The 22,363-nt window shown below is 38.0% G+C and overlaps 4 protein-coding genes across 5 annotated transcripts in view; 2 read left to right on the top strand and 2 right to left on the bottom strand.

The window, feature by feature from the left end:
* Positions 1-22,363, bottom strand: part of LOC144663756 (uncharacterized) — a 99,119-nt gene that overhangs the window by 14,093 nt on the left and 62,663 nt on the right. Inside the window, exons 2-3 of one of the 2 annotated variants that reach the window (XM_078524815.1) lie at positions 8,138-8,275; positions 722-1,517 (exon numbers count right to left, since the gene is read on the bottom strand). In XM_078524815.1, coding sequence (XP_078380941.1) covers positions 747-1,490 — 744 coding nt within the window. In that variant the 5' untranslated portion in view covers positions 1,491-1,517; positions 8,138-8,275 and the 3' untranslated portion in view covers positions 722-746. Of the gene's footprint in view, positions 1-82; positions 1,518-8,137; positions 8,276-22,363 lie in introns of those variants that run through there. The other variant, XM_078524814.1, reaches the window with a different exon arrangement.
* On the bottom strand, positions 11,116-12,018 carry LOC144664266 (histamine H2 receptor-like). Its single transcript, XM_078525371.1, has one exon. The coding sequence runs from the start codon at positions 12,016-12,018 to the stop codon at positions 11,116-11,118; it is 903 nt and encodes a 300-aa protein (XP_078381497.1).
* LOC144664265 (histamine H2 receptor-like) lies at positions 14,073-15,017 on the top strand. Its single transcript, XM_078525370.1, has one exon. It carries the CDS (start codon positions 14,073-14,075, stop codon positions 15,015-15,017), a length of 945 nt encoding a protein of 314 aa, XP_078381496.1.
* On the top strand, positions 17,121-18,026 carry LOC144664264 (melanocyte-stimulating hormone receptor-like). The gene has a single exon (XM_078525369.1). It carries the CDS (start codon positions 17,121-17,123, stop codon positions 18,024-18,026), a length of 906 nt encoding a protein of 301 aa, XP_078381495.1.

Below are 22,363 nucleotides of genomic sequence, written 5' to 3'. Positions count from 1 at the left end.
TTATCATCATTATCATCATCATCATCATCATATCATCATCATTATCATCAGCCGTGACTACTGTTAATTATTTAGTTTGTAATAATGCATCCTTTTTGGACCTGACCGCTCTCTCTATTTGTTATCTCGCATTCCCTACTAAGAAGCAAGAAAACACAGCAATCCCACAATGACCCAGGACACCCAGGTAGTTATAACTTATAAGCACTATTAATAACCTGTTATGTTTATTGCAAAACATTGTTCTCAACTTATCTCAGTATCTTTTCTCATTTCATTTCATCTCATCTCATCTTATCTTAAATTTTTCATCAGCAGTGAAACAGTTGTTTCATGGCTTTGCAGATCTCTTTATCTTGCCAACAGTACAATTTAGGGTTTAGAGAAGAGTTTTAATAAGAGAATTATAATTAAATGACATTCCACAGTCTGAAGTTGGGCACTTCATATACACACTGTATTACAACAGGTTTTTAATCAAATAAGCTATATAATATGGTTTAATCATCTTTGGTGTACAGGCAACTTCCACTATAATGGACATCTGGAGCAGAGTTTGGCGTCTACAATATACATGTAGGAAGCACATGCAATATAATAGAAGATGCTTGTAATAATAGGAGCTATTTTCCTTGGACAATTCTTAGTTGACAGCACTTCATAACAAGGTCCACATAGTAGTATAGTAGTGAGGTGTTTTCAAGGCAGGAGTTGATTGGACATGTATTTGCAATAATTATGCTCATTTACAGGACTGCCACAACAACTACATTAACTTCACTAGATGTTTCAGAGTGGTTGCAGTCATGTTTTACTAAGCCATGGTCAGTTTTAAAGTGTTTTTCACATTGTGTGCACTTGTAGGGTGTCTCCTCGTTGTGAATCACCTCATGCTTCTGCAATTGAACTGATGACTTAAAACATTTGCCACATTGTGTACACTTGAAAGGTTTCACACCTCTGTGTATCTTTAGGTGATTGCGCAGATTTACCGAACACTTAAACTGTTCATCACACTGCGTACATTTGTAAAGCTTCCCACTGTGCTGAAGTTTCAAGTGTCTTTGCAACTGTGATAACAGCCTGAAGGAACTGTCACAGTGAGTGCACTGATGCGTTTTTCCATCACTGTGCGTTTGTACATGAGCTTGCAGATTGGAGGATGATGTAAAACACTTGTCACATTTAGTGCATTTGTAGGGCTTTTCGCCACTGTGTATCCTGGAGTGTCTTTTCAAATGCGACGATTGTCGAAAACATTTGTCACATACAGTACACCTGTATGGCTTCTCATCACTGTGAATCCTCATGTGTCGTATTAAATGTGCTGATTGTTTAAAACACCTGTTACACTGAAGACACTTGATTGGTTGTTTAGGCTTCCTGTACAGGTCCAGATGCGCGTCGAGAGCTGACTGATCCTTAAAAACTTCAGCACACACCTTGCATCTGAAGATCTCTGAATCATCCACACTATTTGTGTCAGCCATTTCTTGTGTTCTCTTCTGCCCTGGCAGCTTTTACAAAACAAGAGAAAAATAATTATTATTTTCCGCTTCAATATTAAGCTCCACCGTTTATTAAAAAAATATAATGGCAGAGCCTGTGTGCGAAACACCATGGGTAAGAAAATTTGGTAAACCCATGAGGCTGGGAAAGTTTGGTTATCGTGGGAGTGCGTGTTCTCCCGTACAGACTTTCCGGGAGGGGTGGGAGAGTCACAAGGCAACCTGGGTGGGGGTGGGGAGCAGAATAATACCATCTTTTCATACATGTACCCCAATGAACATGGAGGTTAACGCAGGCTTCTACATTTTTTTTTATAAATAATATTTTATTAATCACAACACATTACATTACTTACATCGATGGCATATACGGAAACGCCACATGCACTGTTACATCTACTTATCGTATGTTTGATATTGGACACCAATGTCATGGCCAATTGACAGTTGACAAAACAAGGTATCCTCTGACCATAATTATCACAAGCTCAGGTGTACTGCTCATTGACCAAGTTACTTTTTTCCATTGCATTGCAGACTTCAATCTTACTTTTTTGTCTAGGGTGACAGGATTTTGAAAGCACAATTTCTGCGAATGTAGGTAATGATTCGTCTCAGCTACAGATCTTTCTTGTGTAGTAAGCGTTTAAATTCTTCAAAAACAGTATTTTCAATGAGAGTATTTTCACAAAATTTAAGAACCAGGAAATAAGTGTGGAGCTCCACTTTTTGGCTTGGCCAAATCTATATATTACCATATGATTTAAGAAGTAAAATATCACTTTTAAGATGACTATAAAACTAGTGGCCCTCTACCTTTAAAACGAGGTCAAAATACAAGAGAAAGATTATACAGGTTAAAAATATGTATTTATGTGATAATTATACAAGGTCAAGTTTTTTATTTAAGCGATTATAGTTCACCATTTATTTTCTTCAATTCTTATTGACTTACATGAACAGGGTGTAAACAGTCCATTTAACAGTTGCCTGCTAAGTGACCTGGCCTTTGAATGGTAGTGAGGCTGGAGGTGACCTTGCATTGGTACAAACCTTTCTGCTTCATTATGTACATGTAAATGCAAACTAGTTAGGGTCAGAACAACATGATAAACACAACAAAAGCAGTGAGGAATGTATCAAAACCAGATCACCTTCAGCCTAACTTCCATTCAAAGGCCAGGTCACTGAGCAGACAACTGTAAAATGGCCTATTGGATTTAGGCCTCTGCAGACAATGATATTAAAGATATAACTAGTATGAGTTCTTAATCAATCTGTCTGGCCCTGGTTAAACGACAGGCAGACCACCCTATGTGTTTGCAAATAAATAATGTTGTTTCTTGTTATAGAAGACAAAAATAGAAAAGAAATCTATGATTGATATATTGAGGCTCATGTCAATCTGAATATCTCAGTTAAGTTAAATGTTAGTCGTTCTTAAAACCAGCAATATATAAGCTGCCGAAGCTTGGCTTCCCGGGCTAGTAATTTATATATTTGTGTGTTTAAAACATCAATGTGGGGCAACTATCAGCCGATAGTTCCTTTACAGAAACCATCTATTGCTTAAGCATTCCATAAGGTGTAGCCAAGTTGACTATTGCTCAAAGAAAACAAGGGCAAAAATAGGAAACACTGGAGGTGGCTGAGCGTTTTGGAACCTTGATGGGCTTAGACTGTCCCCAAAATATGGAATATGGGGGGGAGGCTGTGCCCCCCCCCCCACCCCATGCTCTGCCACCTATGGAAACTCTGAGGCACTGCATTCCAAAACCTACAATTTCATCCTGTTTAATTGATAGATAAAAAGAATCCTGTTCTATCAATTAATAAAAAGCAATGGGGAAACCAATCAAATTAGATTGGCTGAGTTTCTAGTAAAAAAATTATAACAAACAGCTAAGACTTTGGAACTTTCAGATGCTCTCTTTGGCTTTAAGACTACAGTAATTGTAATAGCCTGGTATTCAAAATTTCCAGGCTGCAGGAGTGCAAATAACAGTCTGTCATCAGACAATGGTCAATGAACCCTGGTAACTTGAACTTTGAAGGGAAATGAAAAACAATTTCGAGCTAGCTGGGTTTTTGAGTTATCCAAGTAAAAATGACTGAAAATGAGTCCAAGAGAAATGAAAGTTAGTTCGAACTAGTGGAGTTGTTCGAGTTATCCGAGTTTGTGTTACCTGGGTTCTCCTGTACTTCTATGTTGCAACAATTTTGAATTTTAAACAAAATTCAATGTAATGTGCTGTCATACCACATTTTTGTTTTGTCCTAACAAAATGGTGACTTACATGTAATGGGCTTCTTTGGAAATATTAAAACTCAGCTTGGAAGCAGGGCCAAGTGGACACAAACAAAAGAAATTTTACAAGCATGTTTATTCATTTCTTTTGTTTGTGTCCTTTAGGCCACGCTACCAAGCTGAATTTTAATATAGTGAAAGAAGCCTTTTGGTGGAACATATTTTTGTCCTTTCAGCAAAAGATAATAGTTTACAGCTATGGGCTGTGCTCAAGCAGTGGCTGGTCAACTGGCTATTACTACCTTCAATTAACAAGAAAACACATCAACATGTACTGAGTCCTCTGGCCAGGCAACTTCCTGTGTTAACTTGATGATGATAATATGTGCTGTATTAACCCTAGATATGCCGCAGGCCGATTTAATCAGCCCATCAATAAACTCCTAGATTTGCCGCGGCCGATCTCATCGCCCCATTATTGTAATGAGCAATTTGATTGGTTACTTTGTCAGGGAAACACATTGGGCCAATAGGAATTGCTGTACTATTGATCATTAGTTAACTTCGACAACCCTTCGTAATTTAAATCGTGAAGCCGACGGTCACCCAAGTTTGAGCGTCTGCACTTGCAAAGAAGAAGATAAAATGGCCGCCATTCTGTTATGTATTTCTTCTCCCAAAATGTTACGCCTTTTCAGAACAAAACCAGACAAGAAAATCTTGAAAAATGGGATCTTCAGGACCTCAACATTGATCCATAACTAATGAATTTCCTTTGGCACGTTGGTACAGGACAAAATCTACTTTCGATCGTACTGCTTTGTGGAGTGACTTCACTCACCCGCGGATCGCGAGTGTGGCAGAAAATGTAGATTTACCACTACATATCTTGGTTCCCATCACTTTTTTTGGATTATGGTAAGAGTTTAACCCTTGCTTTTTAAGAGTATGTCACTTTGGATGGCTTGGACCAAAACATGAAGGTAGAATTAAACATTTATTTCAACACATGTGTTTAGTGTGGTATAAATGTGAGAAGTCAACATGATTTGCTCTGGCAATTGCAGACTACCCCCTTCAAAAAGCCGGCATATTTAGGATTAAAGTTTATAAGATAAAATGAACCAATTCAAAGTATTCAAGCTGAAATACATGTACATCTGTGAAGTCAATCCATTAAGTCTTTCATTGCATTCATTGCAAATTTAGTGGCAACTACATGTATGTTCAAATGACAATAAAAACTCCAAAGTTGAAAGTCACTGAGAACAAGGCTGTAATGTGTTTTTGAAAGTACTTATTAACTTATAGTGATATCACCGAATTTATTTCTAAAAGTAACAACCTTTTGGAAGAAGCACTCAATAATTATAATTATTGATTCTGCTCTGGTGTCAATTTTACAACTGAATAGATCGACTCATAAATATAATATGTTTTAGTTGGTAAAAGCACATAATCAATTTTAGTTAATAACAGCACATGGAAAATAAATTTTTATTACCTTTATTTAGGCATGCTTGAATGAATTATTTGAAGAACAATTTTTTAGAGGGGGGAGGGGCACTAATACCAAATTGGATTGTAATTTTATAAGGGATGGTTTTTGTGGTTGGAACAGAACTGGAGAGCCTGGGGAAAAACTTGATGAGCAAGGACGAGAACCAACAACAAACTCGACCAACATGATGCCCTGTTCAGGAGTCAAACACCCCCAAACCCAAGTCACATTGGTGGCCGTCAAGTGCTCTCCCCACTGTCCCATCCCTGCTCTCCTTAAGGCTGATATAATAAATTGAATGCTCGGTAATTAAGCCCAATCAAACGAGTTTGGCAATCGAAAGAAATCAAACACCGAACTTTGTGTCACTACATGTATGATTTTCAAACCAATTGAACTCAATCAAACAAATTAGAATCCATCACTGATCAGACTGTGATCCACTGAGTTCAGCAACTGAACTGAATTAAACACAATCCAGTGGATTGTATTCAATATTATAGCGTTTGGTGAATGTATGGTTTCAAAAAAATTAATATCCATACCTCCCCCACGGAAGGGATTTGCCCTATGACCCCCCCCCCCACCTCTCTGGAAATTCCAATTTATCTTCATACATTGCTTTAAAGTTTTGGATCTTTGCGACCCCCCCCCACCCCCCCCCCCCCCGAAATTTTAACGCTTCTGTGGGGGGAGTATGGATATTTTCAGGAACCATACAATACTTTGTGGTCTGACACTGTCCACTTGGTTACTATTTAACAAATGGTAAACGTCACAGCGTGCACTATTGAGTTACAGATGCACGCGGGAGGTTGCTAAGCACGAAAGATGCGTAAGAGTCGCCCGAGGCGATAGCCGAGGGCGACTCTAGCTTCTTGAGTGCTTAGCAAACCTCCCAAGTGTATCTGTAACTCAATAGTGCACGCTGTGACGTTTACCATTTGTTTTATAGCACAACTTTTAGGCGATTTATTAAAGTTTCTTTGAGGTAAAGTGCGCGCGCTTATTTGAACAATTGCGTGTAGTGCTCGCGTAAACGCTGACGAAATCCTAAAAGAAAAATACAAACAAAACCAAGTTTTGAATTATTTCAAACTTGCATTATACCTCAAAGTCTTTCAGCATTGTGGAGAAATGGTTTTCTTATGTTTAGCTTTTCAAATTTTACAGGAAAATCGAGAAAACAAGTAAAAACTCGTGAAGTAGTGGCAATTTCTTGTGCCATGTCGCATCAGATCAGTGCGCGCGCTCAGGTTGAAGGCATACGTCAGCGTGCATCCATGGGCAAATAGTAGACGCTAAATTAACCAATCAGAACGCGCGCTTTACTTTAGTTGTGCTATAAACCCAAGTTCTAATGAACCTACTGTATACACACAAAGCAACCCCATCAAAAGTAGAATTTTCGCTGCCTTTTTTACTGATTATTCAATAATAGAATAAAGCTGTCACTATTCCCAGTATTCTGGTATTATTGGACCATTAAAAAGTTGAACTGTTATTTTCATGAAAACCTACAAGCAAAAAACTGACTGTGGCACAGGCAACCGTACACAACAGCGGGCTTGTAACTGATTTTCAACTTGGAGTTTTACAAAAACAAGTATTTTTTTTTGTATGAGTTCGATTTTGTTTGATTACCAAAGTTAAAACACAGTCAAAGGGTACGTTTCTTTGGGAAAATCCAAAATTGGATGATTGATCTCAGATCACACAGATACTTTGCTCCAAAAAAAACGAAGAATCAGAAAATGGATTTTTTGCCATGACAACCCCGTAAACACATTTCGCACAGAACATAAAATATCAGCACAAATTTATTTTTCGTCCCATGTCAGGCAGGTATCCTAGATAAAATAATTTCAGCAAACAAAATCTTTTACAAAAATCACACGTCGAAATAGTTCTTCTTTAGCCTCAAGCACAGTGTGGCTAGAAAGCAGAGAGCGAAGAATGTTTGCGAAATGATCAATGCAAACTTCACTCGTGACAATTTCAAAAGGATACAACTTCCGTAGGCACACGGTGGCTGTTCCAGAAAACCTGTATCCAGTTTAGAATGATACTTCATACATGTACCTATCAAGCAACCGTTTCCTTTTATCGTGAAATATTTTTGTATTTTGATCGAAATAACTGCCTGAAAACTTACCGTATGACAATGTTTACAAAGAGCGAACCTGTATTTTCACAGCAAAGACCGCTGGGCCAAGGTACTTTTTTGAATCCTTTCCCAAAGAAACGCACGGATCATGAATCCTAAAAATCTGGATTCAGAATGATCTGATGTATCCACTCCGAGTGTGGATTCTTCAGATCATTGATCCAAGATTAATCCATTTTCGGATATAGGTAAAGAAACGCAAAATCCGTTTTTGGATCAAGAATCCGGATTTGGATTTTTCCCAAAGAAACGCACCCAAAAGTCAATCCATGAATTTGGTTCAACTGAGTTTAATTGAGTTTAAATGTACCATGCACCCCCAAAATTTAAAGTCAAAGTAAAAGGCTGTTAGATAAAAAAAGGTTCGTTACTTTCATTCCCCTATCCAGAATCGCCGAGTCCAGCAACATGCATCCCTAAATTTTCCTTTATAAAAATGGCGGCAAACTCAGCTTTCAGAGCATACTTTAATTACCTAAAAGGTAACGTTTGCCGCTGAAACGACAACGGAAACGTTTATTACTCGCGTTTAAAAAGCACTTTTCTATCAAATGAAATAAAAACAAAAAGCGCTCATATAAACCGTCGACTTCACGGTCAACAAGACATCAACATATGCGAGCATACAAACTGAATTTAACAGCCAGCTTAAATATTAGCATTTGCAAAACATTATATAGTACTTTGAAAGTGCTATGAGTTCAGTCACTTACCTAATCGGAGGAAAACCAAGCGAAGAACTTAAAATCAAAGCAGCAAGGCTCAATCGTATCGCCGGCGGCGCAAACTAAACTCGGAGATCACGATCACGTGTTGTTATGGTACTTAGCGGGGGTGAGTAGAGCAGCGATCTTGAGGAGGGAGGGGACGGGGAGTTAAAACGAGAACCACTTGCCCCTGGATGAGATTCTCCAGTCCTGAACAAGGCATAACATAAAGAAGGCAAGACCGAGAAGCGTAATCATTGTATAAACCAAGTTTTGGTTTATTACAAAAAAAATTAACAACACATGACTATGACTCTGTAATAGAGCCGATATTGCATTTAATCGAAATTTTCTTGTAATAAACCAAAACTTGGTTTTTACAATGATTACGCTTTTCGGCCTTGCCTTCTTTATGTTATACTCTAAACTGTCAGATGGCTCCGGATTTGAACAAGGCATGGAAAGGCACATTTTCGCAACTGCTAACTTAAATAATTACTGCAGCCAGAACAGTGATTGTTTAAAGCACCCTTTCTTCTCAAGAAAGATTTACGGCACAAGCAGCAAAACGCAGTTAATGGAGCGTGACGTTCAAGTTTATTAGGTGCATTACCGTATTGATTCGATTTTTGGAGTTTGGGAGCGGGCGCTTATTCGACGCTGGCTGCTTATATAATTGTCACCATTTTCAGCACGTAGCAAGTTTATTTTGTAACAAAACAACAAATAATAACAAACCTTGATAATGTACCAAAGCAGAATTTTAACTATTCACTGAAGCTTTCTGTAAAATACTAACAAAACTCGGTCATTGGGAAGTCTGTTAGTAATACTAAGTCGATGTCAATCTCATTGATACTCCTCTTGTGGAATTAAGTTTTTTGTGGGGTGGGGGGTGGGCGCTTATTCGAGGTTGAGCGCTTATTTTGACTTTTCCTACCTTCATGGTGGGCGCTTATTCGAGGTTGGGCGCTTAATCGAATAAATACGGTATTCAAGTAGGTGTTACATATTAGGCCACAGCATGAACTGCAAGATGGCAGTTTTCTATTGGTCACAACCATAGGCATGTCTAGCTTTAAAAGCATAATGTTAAAGTACTTCCCTTCAACGGTGTGCTATATAAATCAGTAAGCATTTGTTGTGAAAAAGAATGGAGCTTACTTGCTTATCAATAAACTTGGGGGGTCACCGCCTTTGGGGTTGGCGGTTAAGTCTATTTAGTAGCGACTTCCCCCAAGCTTTGGGCATTGTTTCTGCACCTTTATTTGTGGCCTGCCAATAATCTTCTCCGAACCAGCGCTGGCAAGGTCACGTGCTCAGTTTGACAGTCAATTTTACCTGCCAATACTCTGTCCGTTTCCAGTGCGGGGTAGTGCTGGAGATAAGTGGGGCTTTATAGGTCATTGTATTTAAGGTCACGTGTTTTAAAATAGTAAAATATATGGAATACAACCTTGATATGACGAAACCTCGTAACAGCGTACATATTTTACCATTCCGTTGGCCCCTTGTTTTATAGAGGTTCAACTTTATATTCTGTATCAAGGGACCCTGTCTATATTCTTTTGATTTATTAAGTATTTATTATAGCCGTGACTACTGTTAATTATTTAATTTATAATAATACATCTTTTCCTTTGAACCTGACCGCTCTTTATAATATATATTAACAACTTTTTTAAATGAGGGTTACACTTTAAAGGGTGTTTTAACTGGTGATGCTGTCGCTTTGATAACCTCCTATGGTAGTTGCAAAACGGTGAACTCAACGTATCTTAGTATCTTTTCCTATCTCATCTCATCTTAACTTATCTCATCTCATCTTAACTTATCTCATCTCATCTCATCTCATCTCATCTCATCGCATCGCATCGCATCGCATCGCACCGCACCGCACCGCACCGCATCGCATCGCATCGCATCGCATCGCATCGCATCGCATCGCATCGCATCGCATCGCATCGCATCGCATCGCATCGCATCGCATCGCATCTCATCTCATCTCATATCATATCATATCATATCATCTCATCACATCTAGATCTCATCTCATCTTGTTTCATCTCATCTCATTGCATCTCATCTCATCTCATCTCAACGCATCGCATCGCATCGCATCGCATCGCATCGCATCTCATCTCATCTCATCTCATCTCATCACATCTAGATCTCATCTCATCTCATCTCATCTCATCTTGTTTCATCTCATCTCATCTCATCTCATCTTGTTTCATCTCATCTCATCTCATCTCATCTTGTTTCATCTTATCTCTTCACATCTCATCTCATCTCATCGCATCTCATCGCATCGCATCTCATCTCATCGCATCTTATCTCATCACATCTCATCTCATCGCATCGCATCGCATCGCATCGCATCGCATCAATCTCATCTCATCTCATCTCATCATCTCATCGCATCGCATCGCATCGCATCGCATCTCATCTCATCTCATCTCATCTCATCTCATCTCATCTCATCTCATCTCATCTCATCACATCTCATCTCATCTCATCTCATCGCATCTCATCGCATCGCATCGCATCTCATCGCATCGCATCGCATCTCATCTCATCTCATCTCATCTCATCTCATCTCATCGCATCGCATCGCATCGCATCAATCTCATCTCATCTCATCATCTCATCGCATCGCATCGCATCTCATCTCATCTCATCTCATCTCATCTCATCGCATCGCATCTATCTCATCTCATCTCATCTCATCTCATCTCATCTCATCGCATCGCATCGCATCGATCTCATCTCATCTCATCATCTCATCATCTCATCTCATCGCATCGCATCGCATCTCATCTCATCCCATCTCATTTCATCTCATCTCATCTCATCTCATCTCATCTCATCTCATCTCATCTCATCTCATCTCATCTCATCTCATCTCATCTCATCTCATCTCATCTCATCTCATCTCATCGCATCTGATCTGATCTGATCTGATCTGATCTGATCTGATCTCATCAGCAGCGAAACAGTTGTTTCATGGCTGCGCGGATCTCTTTATCTCGCCAACAGTACAATAAAGGGTTTAAGGAAGAGTCAAGATAAACAAATGTAACTGTTGTGTTGTAAACGTTTGTCGAACTACACGCACCTGAAAGGCGCAAACTAATGCACACAGAATATGGCGTGTAACAACACAAGAGTAGAATGAACACAAAAAATGTGTTTATAGCAGATTTCTTGAATCTTTTAACGCTGAAAATGTTTTCGTTATTTGCTTGTTGTTGTTGCTGTTGTTGAATCTGTCTTTGATGGCGTCGAACAATAGAGTAGATTTTCAAATAAACAACAAAGTTTCCAGCAAGAAAGCTGATGGAAACAGCAGATATTGCAATCAAACCAGGTTCTTTTGAATTTAAGAGCAACATGCTTGTGCACATACCAGAGAACACCCAAATGAAAATGACCACGAAAGTGACACGAGACGACGTCACCACTGCTTCATACATCAAGTGCAACTGGAGAGCAAGCAAGCGGTCGACACCAATTGCTGTAACGGTAAGAAAAGACGCCATCCCTAAAAATGGACCCAATACGTTACCAAATATGACAATAGTTATGCCGCCGCTTAACATGATTGCTATAAACAAGGGAACGCCAACCAAACCAACTGCAAGGTCTGATACAGCAAGACTGGTCAATAAGATTTTTGCCACTGAATGCAAAGATGTCTTCCTTATTGTTATTAGAAAGCCAATGTTTTCCAACACCGTCGCAAAGCAGAGAATGACATTGATGACGCAGAGTGCTATACTGTAATTTAGTTTATGTACAACAGAATATCTGTCACGTCCCGAGAAGTTTCCACTAAAATTGGTTTTGTCAGAATTATTGTTAGCCTCAGTAAAGTTGATTTCCATCGTTGCATGCAATTAGTTTCTGTTCGTCGTTTCGTTCAAAGCTATATATATCGCTGTCGTCTCTCTCTACTGAGGAAAAAAAAAACAGCTTCAGAAACAATATTTACATTAACTGTGGTTTATTACTTATTCATTTCACTGCTGCTAACAAAGTTATTTCAATAGCACAGGAAATTAATAAAGGTTTTGGGGACTCAGTACACACTTTCTGGCTCTCTCTCGCGATTGCTGCGTGATCTGTCATACTATAATTGTTTGGAAAATGTAATCATTCTTCCAATTCATAAATTAAGCAACGCTGCCGAGGGATGACATAAAAAACGAATTCACGCTATAAAAGAATAAAATAATAGCATATCCTTTCGAACAGAAGTCGTTATTTGCATGCTGTTTTATTTTCATAAATTCCATTAATACTTTCATGCAATATTAACTATATGTTTTCAAAAGTCATTTATTTTTATTTTCAGAGCCATTGTTCAGCACATATTGTTTGTTGAATAACTATCTCATACTGTAGGTAATTTGACCTATCGATAGATTTTTTAATTACAAAAATATTGTGCGAATATTGAATGAAAATCGAGCTTTTGCACTGTTGCTATGGTAACTAAAGTTTAATCAATCAAATCAGGGACTTTACATGAGTTGTGATAAAACTTATTTTCTTTAAACTTTAAAGATTAACTCCCCTACAGACATCACTTGTTGTCTTGGTTGTCCAGCCCTTGTGTATAGCGAAAATGTTGGGTCCTAGAATAACAGTGTATGATACTTTTTGCACTGAGAAATGTTGTCATTTTGAGACATCTCTTGTGCACGGTATCTTTCATCGCCGTTTCAGCAATTGCAGTCGACCGCTTGCTCGCTCTTCAGTTACATTTGAGATACCGTGCAGTGGTGACATCATTTCGTGTTACCCGGTAATTTTTATCTGGGTATTCACTGCTATTTTTCCTTTCACGAAACGGTGGACTTTAAGCCTAGCCGACATTGCGTTATATACTTTAATCACCTGCCTTTTAGCTGGAAACTTTGCCGTTTATTTCACAATTTATCTCATTGTTCGACGCCACCAGAGACAGATTCAACATCAACAACAAGATTCGAATGACGATTCTATTTTTAGCGTAAAAAAATTCAAGAAATCTGCTTTGAACACATTTTTCGTGTACATTTTGATACTATGTTGTTACATGGCTTGTTCGTTCGCTGCCGTCAAAATGGTACTTTTAGGAGTTACAATCATTTCGCCAATTGTATATTTTTCTGTTGTTACATTAGGGTTCCTTAATTCTTCCCTAAACCTATTATTGTATTGTTGGCGAGATCGAGAGATCTGCACAGCTTCGAAGCAACTGTTTTGCCATTGATTTTAACACTTGCCTTATTCAATAAAATGTGAAAGTTGTAAAACCACACATATTTCCCCCCAACTTTTTTGTTTCGGAGGCGTGAAAAACAAACAAAACTCATTTTCCGAATTTGCTGTGGTTGTGGAGCGCTTTACGAGATGTAGGACGGATCTCTTTTGAGCGAAGTTTCAAATATGCACTGAATATGGCAAATTTAACTACGTATATTTAGCAATTATTAAAAATAACCACGCGTAATATTGGTCAATCTTGCTCATTTTGCTTTGTGAAAAAGACTAGAAATCGAATCTTTTTCGGCCCCGTCTAAAAAATAAATTTATCCGAAAATGAAAACGAAAGACAAAATTTGAGGGAAAGACAAAAATAGGCAAAGAATAAAGTCTCCGTTCAGTGATCAGACTTAAAAGTTGATCTTTTAAGTCAATGACTAACACTTATCTCGTCTTAAATTATTCTGATATCAAGAAAAACTAAATCTGATAAATTTTTAATCATATAGCAACTGAAAGCGACAGATGTATTTAGTAAGCTTGCTAAGATTTCCTCTTCTTTTGACAATGCTTTGCGGGCGGTAATAAATAGAAAATTAATGAAGTTCAGTAAGATTAATATTGCAAATCCAATCAATTTCTCTCCAGCAGAGCAAACAGACGACAAAAGCAGCCATATCTTCATAAGATGTCTTCAAATGCAATCACGCTCGACTCAAACACGACAATGAACTGCACTTGGCCTTTTAACAATTCTGAAAAGAATGACACTTGCATCGAGCCTCTTGATTCCAACGAAACTTTTGAACAAGCTCCCTTTAATGATAGTGTATGGATCATAATCTGTGTTTTGAATGCCTTTCTCGCCTCAATAGCGCTGTTTGAAAACACTGTGGTTATCCTAACAATTTGGAAGACGTCTTTCTTGCATTCGGTGGCGAATATCCTACTAGCAAGTCTTGCTGTATCAGACCTTGCTGTTGGATTGATTGTCCAGCCCTTGCTTATAGCATACTTGCTAAGCAAAATACGCATCGTTAACCTACTTTTTAACATTTGTAGTTACTTTCTGTGCTCTGTGTCCTTGATCACCATTACAGCCATTACAGTCGATCGCTTGCTCGTTCTTCAGTTACATTTGAGGTATCATGCAATTGTGACACCCTTTCGTGTGACTTGGGTAGTTATATTTATTTGGGTGTTCACTGCCGTAGCCACGCTATTGTCGAACTTAAACCTGAAATTATTTGACACTGTCGAAGTTGCTACGACGATAAGTCTTCTTGTTGCAAACTTTGCTGTATATTTGAAAATCTACCTCATTGTTAGACGTCATCGAACACAGATTCAACAACAGCAACAACATCATCAACAACAGCAACAGGCGAGTAATGAAAACATCTTTAGCGTAACAAGATTCAAGACATCAGCTTTAAACACTTTCATGGTGTACATATTACTTCTGTTATGTTACATGCCTTATTGCTTTGCTCTTGTGGACGGTGGCATGTCGCTAAGAGTTTATACAATAACTTTGACATTAGTTTTCCTCAATTCTTCTTTAAATCCTTTATTGTACTGTTGGCGAGATCGAGAGATCCGCACAGCCATAAAACAATTGTTTTTCGGTTAATTTAATCGAGTGATAGTCAGACGTAAAGTTGTTATTTGAAATCGACGGGAGTGGTTTGGCAAAATTTTTAGCGGGTCTTAATGGAAGGGAGGGAGGGAGGTTGAAAATTCCATTTCTTGCCCAAATTTTGCCCACATCCCCTTACCTGGCGTATTGTTTTTCATATTTTCCCAAATTCCATTCTTAGAACCATTGCTTTTGTTTTTTGATTCCCAGTCCCAGTGAACCGCCGCCTGGTTAGCTCAGTTGGTAGAGCGCCGGACTGCTGTGCGGGAGGTCGTGGGTTCGAACCCCAGACCGGACCAACACTCAGGGTCTTAAAATAACTGAGGAGAATGTGCTGCCTTTGTAATTACATGTAAAGACATTCTAGTCTTCTCGGAAAAGGACGATAAACCGTAGGTCCCGTCTTCTGTATCTTCAGTCTTATCACAGGGGACGTTAAAGAACCCACACACTATTCGCAAAGAATAGGGCACGAAGCTCCCGGTGTTGTGGTCTGGCCTTGTGTAGTATATTACAGTATGTGTACAGCGCATTTGAACATATATATATATGAGAAATGCGCTATATAAATTCATTATCATTATCATTTTAACTAAATCCCATTTTTCCAGTAAACAATTGCGCCAATCTCAGTTCCCAATATACTCCTTCGGGCCCCGCTTTTTAAGTGCCGCATAGCATGTGATATTGCCATGTAGTTTAAAGAACATTTTTTTTCCAGAAGTTTGCCCTCTACGTTTACAGCCCTAGGTGTGCAGACAATCAAGAGTATTGCGCACGTCTTTTGCGAAAATTCGCATTTTCTTTCTCAGTCACAACTTCGCCAATGATTTCTTGTTGATTTTTTAAAATAGGTACACCATGTGTAATTGTGGCTACTATTTTTTAATATATATAAAGCTTGTTCGAAGGTTTGTAACGTGTAGGAAGGTTAAGTAAAGTTAAGTAAATGATTTCTAATTGAAAAACGTGAACGGTATGACACCATTGTAATTATAGTTAGAGCTATTAAAGTTTAAAATATACATAATATAATATAGGACACTTATGAAAGGCAGTTCTTATATAATTCACTCACGCACTAGCTACGTATAAAGTAGTCCAGATATACCGGCTGTTTTCATGGTAATAAAATAAATTTGAAAGATATGTAATTAATTTTTATAAGAAATCTGAACGCAGAAATGAAAGACAGCTTTTGAAAAAAGTGAATAATTTCCACTCACTTTGTCTTCAGTAAAATAATTAACATCGAACTGAGGTCAAAAAGTACACTTTTTGTACTGAATTTTTATGTTATTTAACAGTAAACAATTGAATTTATAATAACAGCAAGGTTGCCACCACATGTGAAAGAAAAATGACAGATGTATGCACATGCACAGAATTCTCAAAAGAACTCCCATTAATTTTCTGAGTCACTGGTTCTCGTGCCCGTACTCTCATCTAGAGGTCCCTATTGGTTTATAGCGTTGTTAAAGTTAATTGAAAAAAAAAAACACATTCAATGGGAATTTAAATTTCCCACGCGCTTTAAGTTTGAAAAAAAAAATGGTTGTCACTTATTGTACATTAAACTCCTGAATTTTCTAAGCAATGGGCAAAAGATCTTGCTTTGATTTTGCCAACATGATTTTTACGACTACGGTATGTATACATTTGTGGCAAGTAAGTAAATTGTAATTTCGAAGGCAAGGTGTTTACATTGTATAAATGGCGAATTAAAAAAAAATAGAGAGGCAATTCCAGAAAAAAGATTGTTCTTTCCTTTTCTTTATAGAATGAAAATTAAAAAGGGACTCACAATTATTTTTTTCTTTGTAGAGCCTTGTCCTTTCGATGACACTTATATTCGACTTGTAGGCTTGCTTTATAAAACTGCGCACTTAATGGCTATTGCAAAGCAAGCAGGTGAATATGCAACATCTCGTTTAAAGATTTCCTGTTCTCTTGAAACCACTTTCCTAGCGGAAATGAAATAGAAAATTATTAAAATTTAGTAAAAGACAATATATTATTAAACCAATCTATTTTCTTTCCAACAGAGCAAGAAAACAACAAAGTAACTTCGCTCTAATCAGGACGCTCGAATCAGCCATGAACATTAACTGTTCTTGGCCATTTAATAACTCTAAAGAAAATGACACTTTCATTAACCTTTTAGAACCAAACGAAATTTTTGAAGAAGCACCCATTGGATTGCATAACTGGATTGTAAGCATTTTGAATGTCTCTCTCTCCTTCACAGCGTTGTTCGGAAACTCTGCTATCCTAATAACAATTTGGAAGATATCGTCTTTGCATTCGGTGGCAAATTTCTTACTGGCAAGTCTTGCTGTATCAGACCTTGCTGTTGGCTTAATTGTCGAGCCCTCGTTTGCAGCATACTTGCTGACCAGAAATGATATTGTAAGACATCTTTTTAACAATTCGAGTTCATTTTTGGGCTGCGCGTCGTTCGTCACCATTACAGCAATTATAGTCGATCGCTTTCTTGTTCTTCAGTTACATTTGAGGTATCATGAAGTAGTGACACCCTTTCGTGTGACTTTGGTTGTTATTTTTATTTGGGTGTTCTCTGGTGTAAGAACGCTGCTGTCGAATTTGACCCTAAGATTTCTTGACACTGTCGAATTTGTTACGATAATCAGTCTTCTAGTTGGAAATTTTTCAGTTTATTTGAAAATCTACCTCATTGTTCGACGCCATCAAACACAGATTCAACATCAGCAACAACAACAACAACAACAACTGGCGAATAATGCAAACATCTTTAGCGTTACAAGATTCAAGAAATCAGCTTTAAACACTTTCATGGTGTACATATTACTTCTGTTTTGTTATATGCCTTATTGCTTTGCTCTTGTGGACGGTGGCATGTCGCCAAGAGTTTATACAATAACTTTGACATTAATTTTTCTTAATTCTTCTCTAAATCCTTTATTGTACTGTTGGCGAGATCGTGAAATCCGCACAGCTATAAAGCAAGTATTTTGCCATTGATATAACCAAGTGCTTAAACTTTGAGACAAAGGGAAAGATGTTCATTTCTAGTCCACGAGAATGATTTGCCAGTTGTAGCACGAGATATTGCATTGATGCAGGTTGCATAACTTTGTCTTTTTTTTTCTGAGAATTAAAACACATATGGACGTTTATAGTCCTACGTAGATGTTTTGACAATAATAGGTAATACGCACATCCCTTTTCTCAATGTCTTGTCAAATTGTTTATTATAAAGATGGGTACACGATGTGTAACTGTGGCTATAATACTGTTTCGAAGGTTTGTAGTAGTAGCACTAGCAGTGGCCGTGGTAGTGGTAGTGGTAGTGGTAGTGGTAGTGGTAGTGGTAGTGGTAGTGGTAGTGGTAGTGGTAGTGGTAGTGGTAGTGGTAGTGGCAAAAGTGTTTCCATTCAGGTAAAAATTAACAATTATCAAAAACAAAGAATAAACCACACCAACTACCATAGCTAAGAAACGCTAACTACTTGTATTAATATGTAAGTCGTAGAGTGTGATCGTCCTGGTGAGAGTAGTTCTGAGAAGAACTGTTGTTGGTGACTGACGTTTCGACAACCTGAGCGGAAGTCATCTTCAGAGTCAACAGTTCTACTGATACTTCTAAGTTCAGACCATTTACTTTAATAATATGTGAGTTTGTATTGTGTAGGAAGGTAATAATGTTTATCCCTTTTGGAGATGAGGGTACTTTTAACTGAGTACGTTTAGAAAATGATTCCTATATGGGGAATCTGAACGTTATGACACCATTGTAATTTAGGTGAAAGCTATTAAAGTTCAAAGTATATATATTATAATGCAAGACAGTAATGAAAGACAGTTCGCGATTCATTCACTCGCCCACCATATAAAATGTACCGGATATACCGGATATGCTTTCATGGAAATTAAATAACACTATAATTATGAAGAAACGTAGTTAAATTCTACAAGAAATCAGAATACAGGAATTAGAACTGAAGGAGAGTTTTTGAAATAGTTGGAATGATTTCCACCCAACTTATCTTTAGTACGATAATAAACAATAAACTGAGGGTAAAGAGTACTCTTTCTGTAGTGAATATTTATGTTATTTAACAGTGACCAATTGAATATATAATTAACAGCAGGAATTTCATCGCATATGAAAAGGCAAATGACAGATGTATGCACATGCACAGAATTCTCAAAAGAACTCTCATTTTATGAAAATGTAAATATTTCTTATGCTATTGCTCTACCGTGCTGACGGTAATGAAACAAATAATAAATGAATTTCAGAAAATTCAAGACAACAACAAAGGCAATCATAGCTTTCAACTGAAGAACGCCGGAATCAGTCAAGGAAATTTAAACTTTACTTGACCTTTGAATACTTTTGCCAGGAACAACTCAGGTGGAAGCGCTTTTGATATTTAACAATTATTATTTGAAATCGAGGTGAATAGTGGTAGAATCTGCGGTATTCATTTCTGCCGATGCCGGGCGAAGAGCAACTTCACGATAAGCAATTGTTTATCGTTTTAGTACTCGAGTTGTGTGGACATTGTGCTGCAAATTGCGAAATATGTAGTCTTCTCTTACTTTGAAAACCATCAGGCCAAATTTCTTAGCCTTTTTCTGTCTTTTCTGGTTCAGCATCTTCTTGTATTCTTAGTATTTGCGATTCAGAAACGCCGGCGAAACGCGAGTTTACGCCGGCCATTTTGTTTCAGTTTGGATCAAGCATTATTCACTCCGTAGGGAGTGAATAATGCTCATTAGCCCGAGATTACGAACCAATCAGATTGCTTGAAACACCAAGATCACTGAGTGTGTATATACCAATAACAGATATTCTGAACACGAATTAAATATCTGGAACGCAATGGTTGTAATACACGCCATTCTCTGCTTACTGCTCTGGGAACTCTGCGATTCTAACAGCGATTTGGAAGACATTTTCATTGCATTCGGTGGAGAATATCTTATTGGCAAGTTTTGCTGTATCAGACCTTGCTGTTGGATTGATCGGTCAGCCCCTAGTTGTGGTGTTCTTCTTAACCGGGAATGAAACTGTCCCCTTACGTGTTAACATTTTTTTTTGCTCCACTTCTTTCTTCACTTTGATAGCAATTGCAGTCGATCGCTTGCTCGCTCTTCATTTACACTTGAGGTACGAAGAAGTAGTGACACTGTTTCGTGTCACTTGGCTGGTCATTTCTATTTGGATGTTTTCCAGTATTTGTACAGTCGCGGAACTAAGAAATACAAGGGCATCTGACATTGACGCATCGGCTTTTGCTTTCTACGTGCTCCTTGTTAACTTTGTTATTTATTTCGAAATCTACCTCATTGTTCGTCGCCATCACAGACCGATTCAACGTCAACAGCAAGAGGCGAATAAGGACAACATTTTCAGTGTGAAAAGGTTTAGGAGATCTGCCTTAAGCCTGGTTTTCACTAGCAACGCAAGCATAAGCGAAAGCATGTGAATGCATAAGTAGATTGTGCCAAGTGAAAACGAACGTCGACAAAAGCATAAGCACAAGCATAAGAACACGAAGTTTACAAGTTAGAAGGCTCCGTTCTCGACTCCGTTCTCTCGGCAAATATCGCGGCAGAAACACTCAGGCATCGAGTTTTGTTTTCTCTTCCACTCTTGTGACGAAGAAAGCAAAAGTGACTAAAAAAAAGGAGAACAAAACATTTGGGGTTTTACATACTTTTAAGAATGAAGAAGTCATCTCCATTTGTTTCGCTATTCAAGCCCACGCTTGTGACACTTGTACCTTTTTGTTTTTGTCTTTAAATTCCCTGCACTTTTCCGAACAGAAAACTGAAAACTGTTATTAAAATCAAGCGCGACCTCCGCTACTTTGTTCAAATTCTCAGACACAGTGGAATTTGGAACGAGTGCTTTAAATGGCTAGGCACCGCCAGACGTAAACAATGTTTTTGTGCTTATGCGGTGTTTCGTTTTCACACAAACGCAAGAACAAGCGCAAACACAAGAAAAGAAAAAAAAATTGATCCTTGTGCATGTGCTTGCGCTTGTGCTTATTTTCACGGTGAAATAAGAGCTGTTATGCTTGTGCTTGTGCTTGCGCTTGTGCTTGCGCTTGTGCTTGCGCTTGTGCTTGCGTCGCTAGTGAAGACCAGGCTTTAAACTTATTTCTGGTATACTTTCCTTCTCTGTTGTATCATGCCTCATTCCATTGCCATAATAATGTATCTTACAGGTTAAATTACTTCGCCACTTTTTCATATTGTAACAGTTACATTAGTTTGCCTTAATTCTTATCTAAATCTTTTTTTGTTCTGCTGGCGAGATCGTGAAATTTTGAGTAGTTTCATACTGTTTTTTTTACCATGCCATAGAAAATACAGCCAATCAGAATACAGGATAGCCGTTGTATATTCGACGGTATTCAACCCAACCTTCCCATCGTGCGCTGCGATTGTATTCTCGTCGAAATTTAGTGAGCGTATTTTCTATGGCATGGTATAAAGTAGTTACACAACACTTTCTCGTGGTATACTATGGAATATCCCACTTGTCACTTGTATTTTCTTGGTATATACACTCGCCTAAAGGCTCGTGTGTATACCGAGAAAATACAAGTGACTCGTGGGATATTTCATAGTATACCACTCGAAAGCGTTGCATAACTAGTACTACATATGGCTTCCATTTCCTATTGGTCAAGTGCGTTCTCAAGTACGTTTTACCCCTTTACACGCAAAGTAGGTTCCAAGTGCATGCTCCTATACTATACTTACGAGCTCTAGTGTGAAATCAAGTAAAGTGTTAGTTCAACCTGCAGACACAATACTGGGGAGGGGGCACTTTACTATGTACTAGCATCCCATCCAAGGTAGAGTAGCAATACTCCTAATCCCTTTTTGTGAGGATTAGAACAGACTTTCAGATACATAAAAATATCTCAGGAATACAACCATCACTAAAACAAAGTTAGAACGAATTCATGTACTCAATACATCCTTATTTATTCACTTTCAAATAATACCTAGAAGTAGTATAGTATTTATATTACATGTTTTTAAGTGCAATTTTAAAATATTTATTCATGTTGTGTGATAATGCTGTAATAAAGAAATAAAAAAGCAAAAACATATTGGTATAAAAGGGTTGAAGCCTGCTTGTGAAATATTGAGCTAAAAAGCTTTGTCACTCCTGCACATGGAACAGTGTAGATCGGAAGTTGAGGACATATATAGCTTGTGAAAAAAGGAACATTAATGTTTTAGTTAAGTGTAAATCTGCACTTATTTCACGGATTGTTTCCATCTTAAAAATTAACTCACTTATGCTTGTCACTGTATTTGGGCCGCTA

The sequence above is a fragment of the Oculina patagonica genome, chromosome 8 (assembly GCF_052425735.1).
Source record: "Oculina patagonica isolate OP01 chromosome 8, crgOcupat, whole genome shotgun sequence".
Classification (NCBI taxonomy): domain Eukaryota; kingdom Metazoa; phylum Cnidaria; class Anthozoa; order Scleractinia; family Oculinidae; genus Oculina; species Oculina patagonica.
This window is presented reverse-complemented; position numbering and strand designations above follow the sequence as displayed.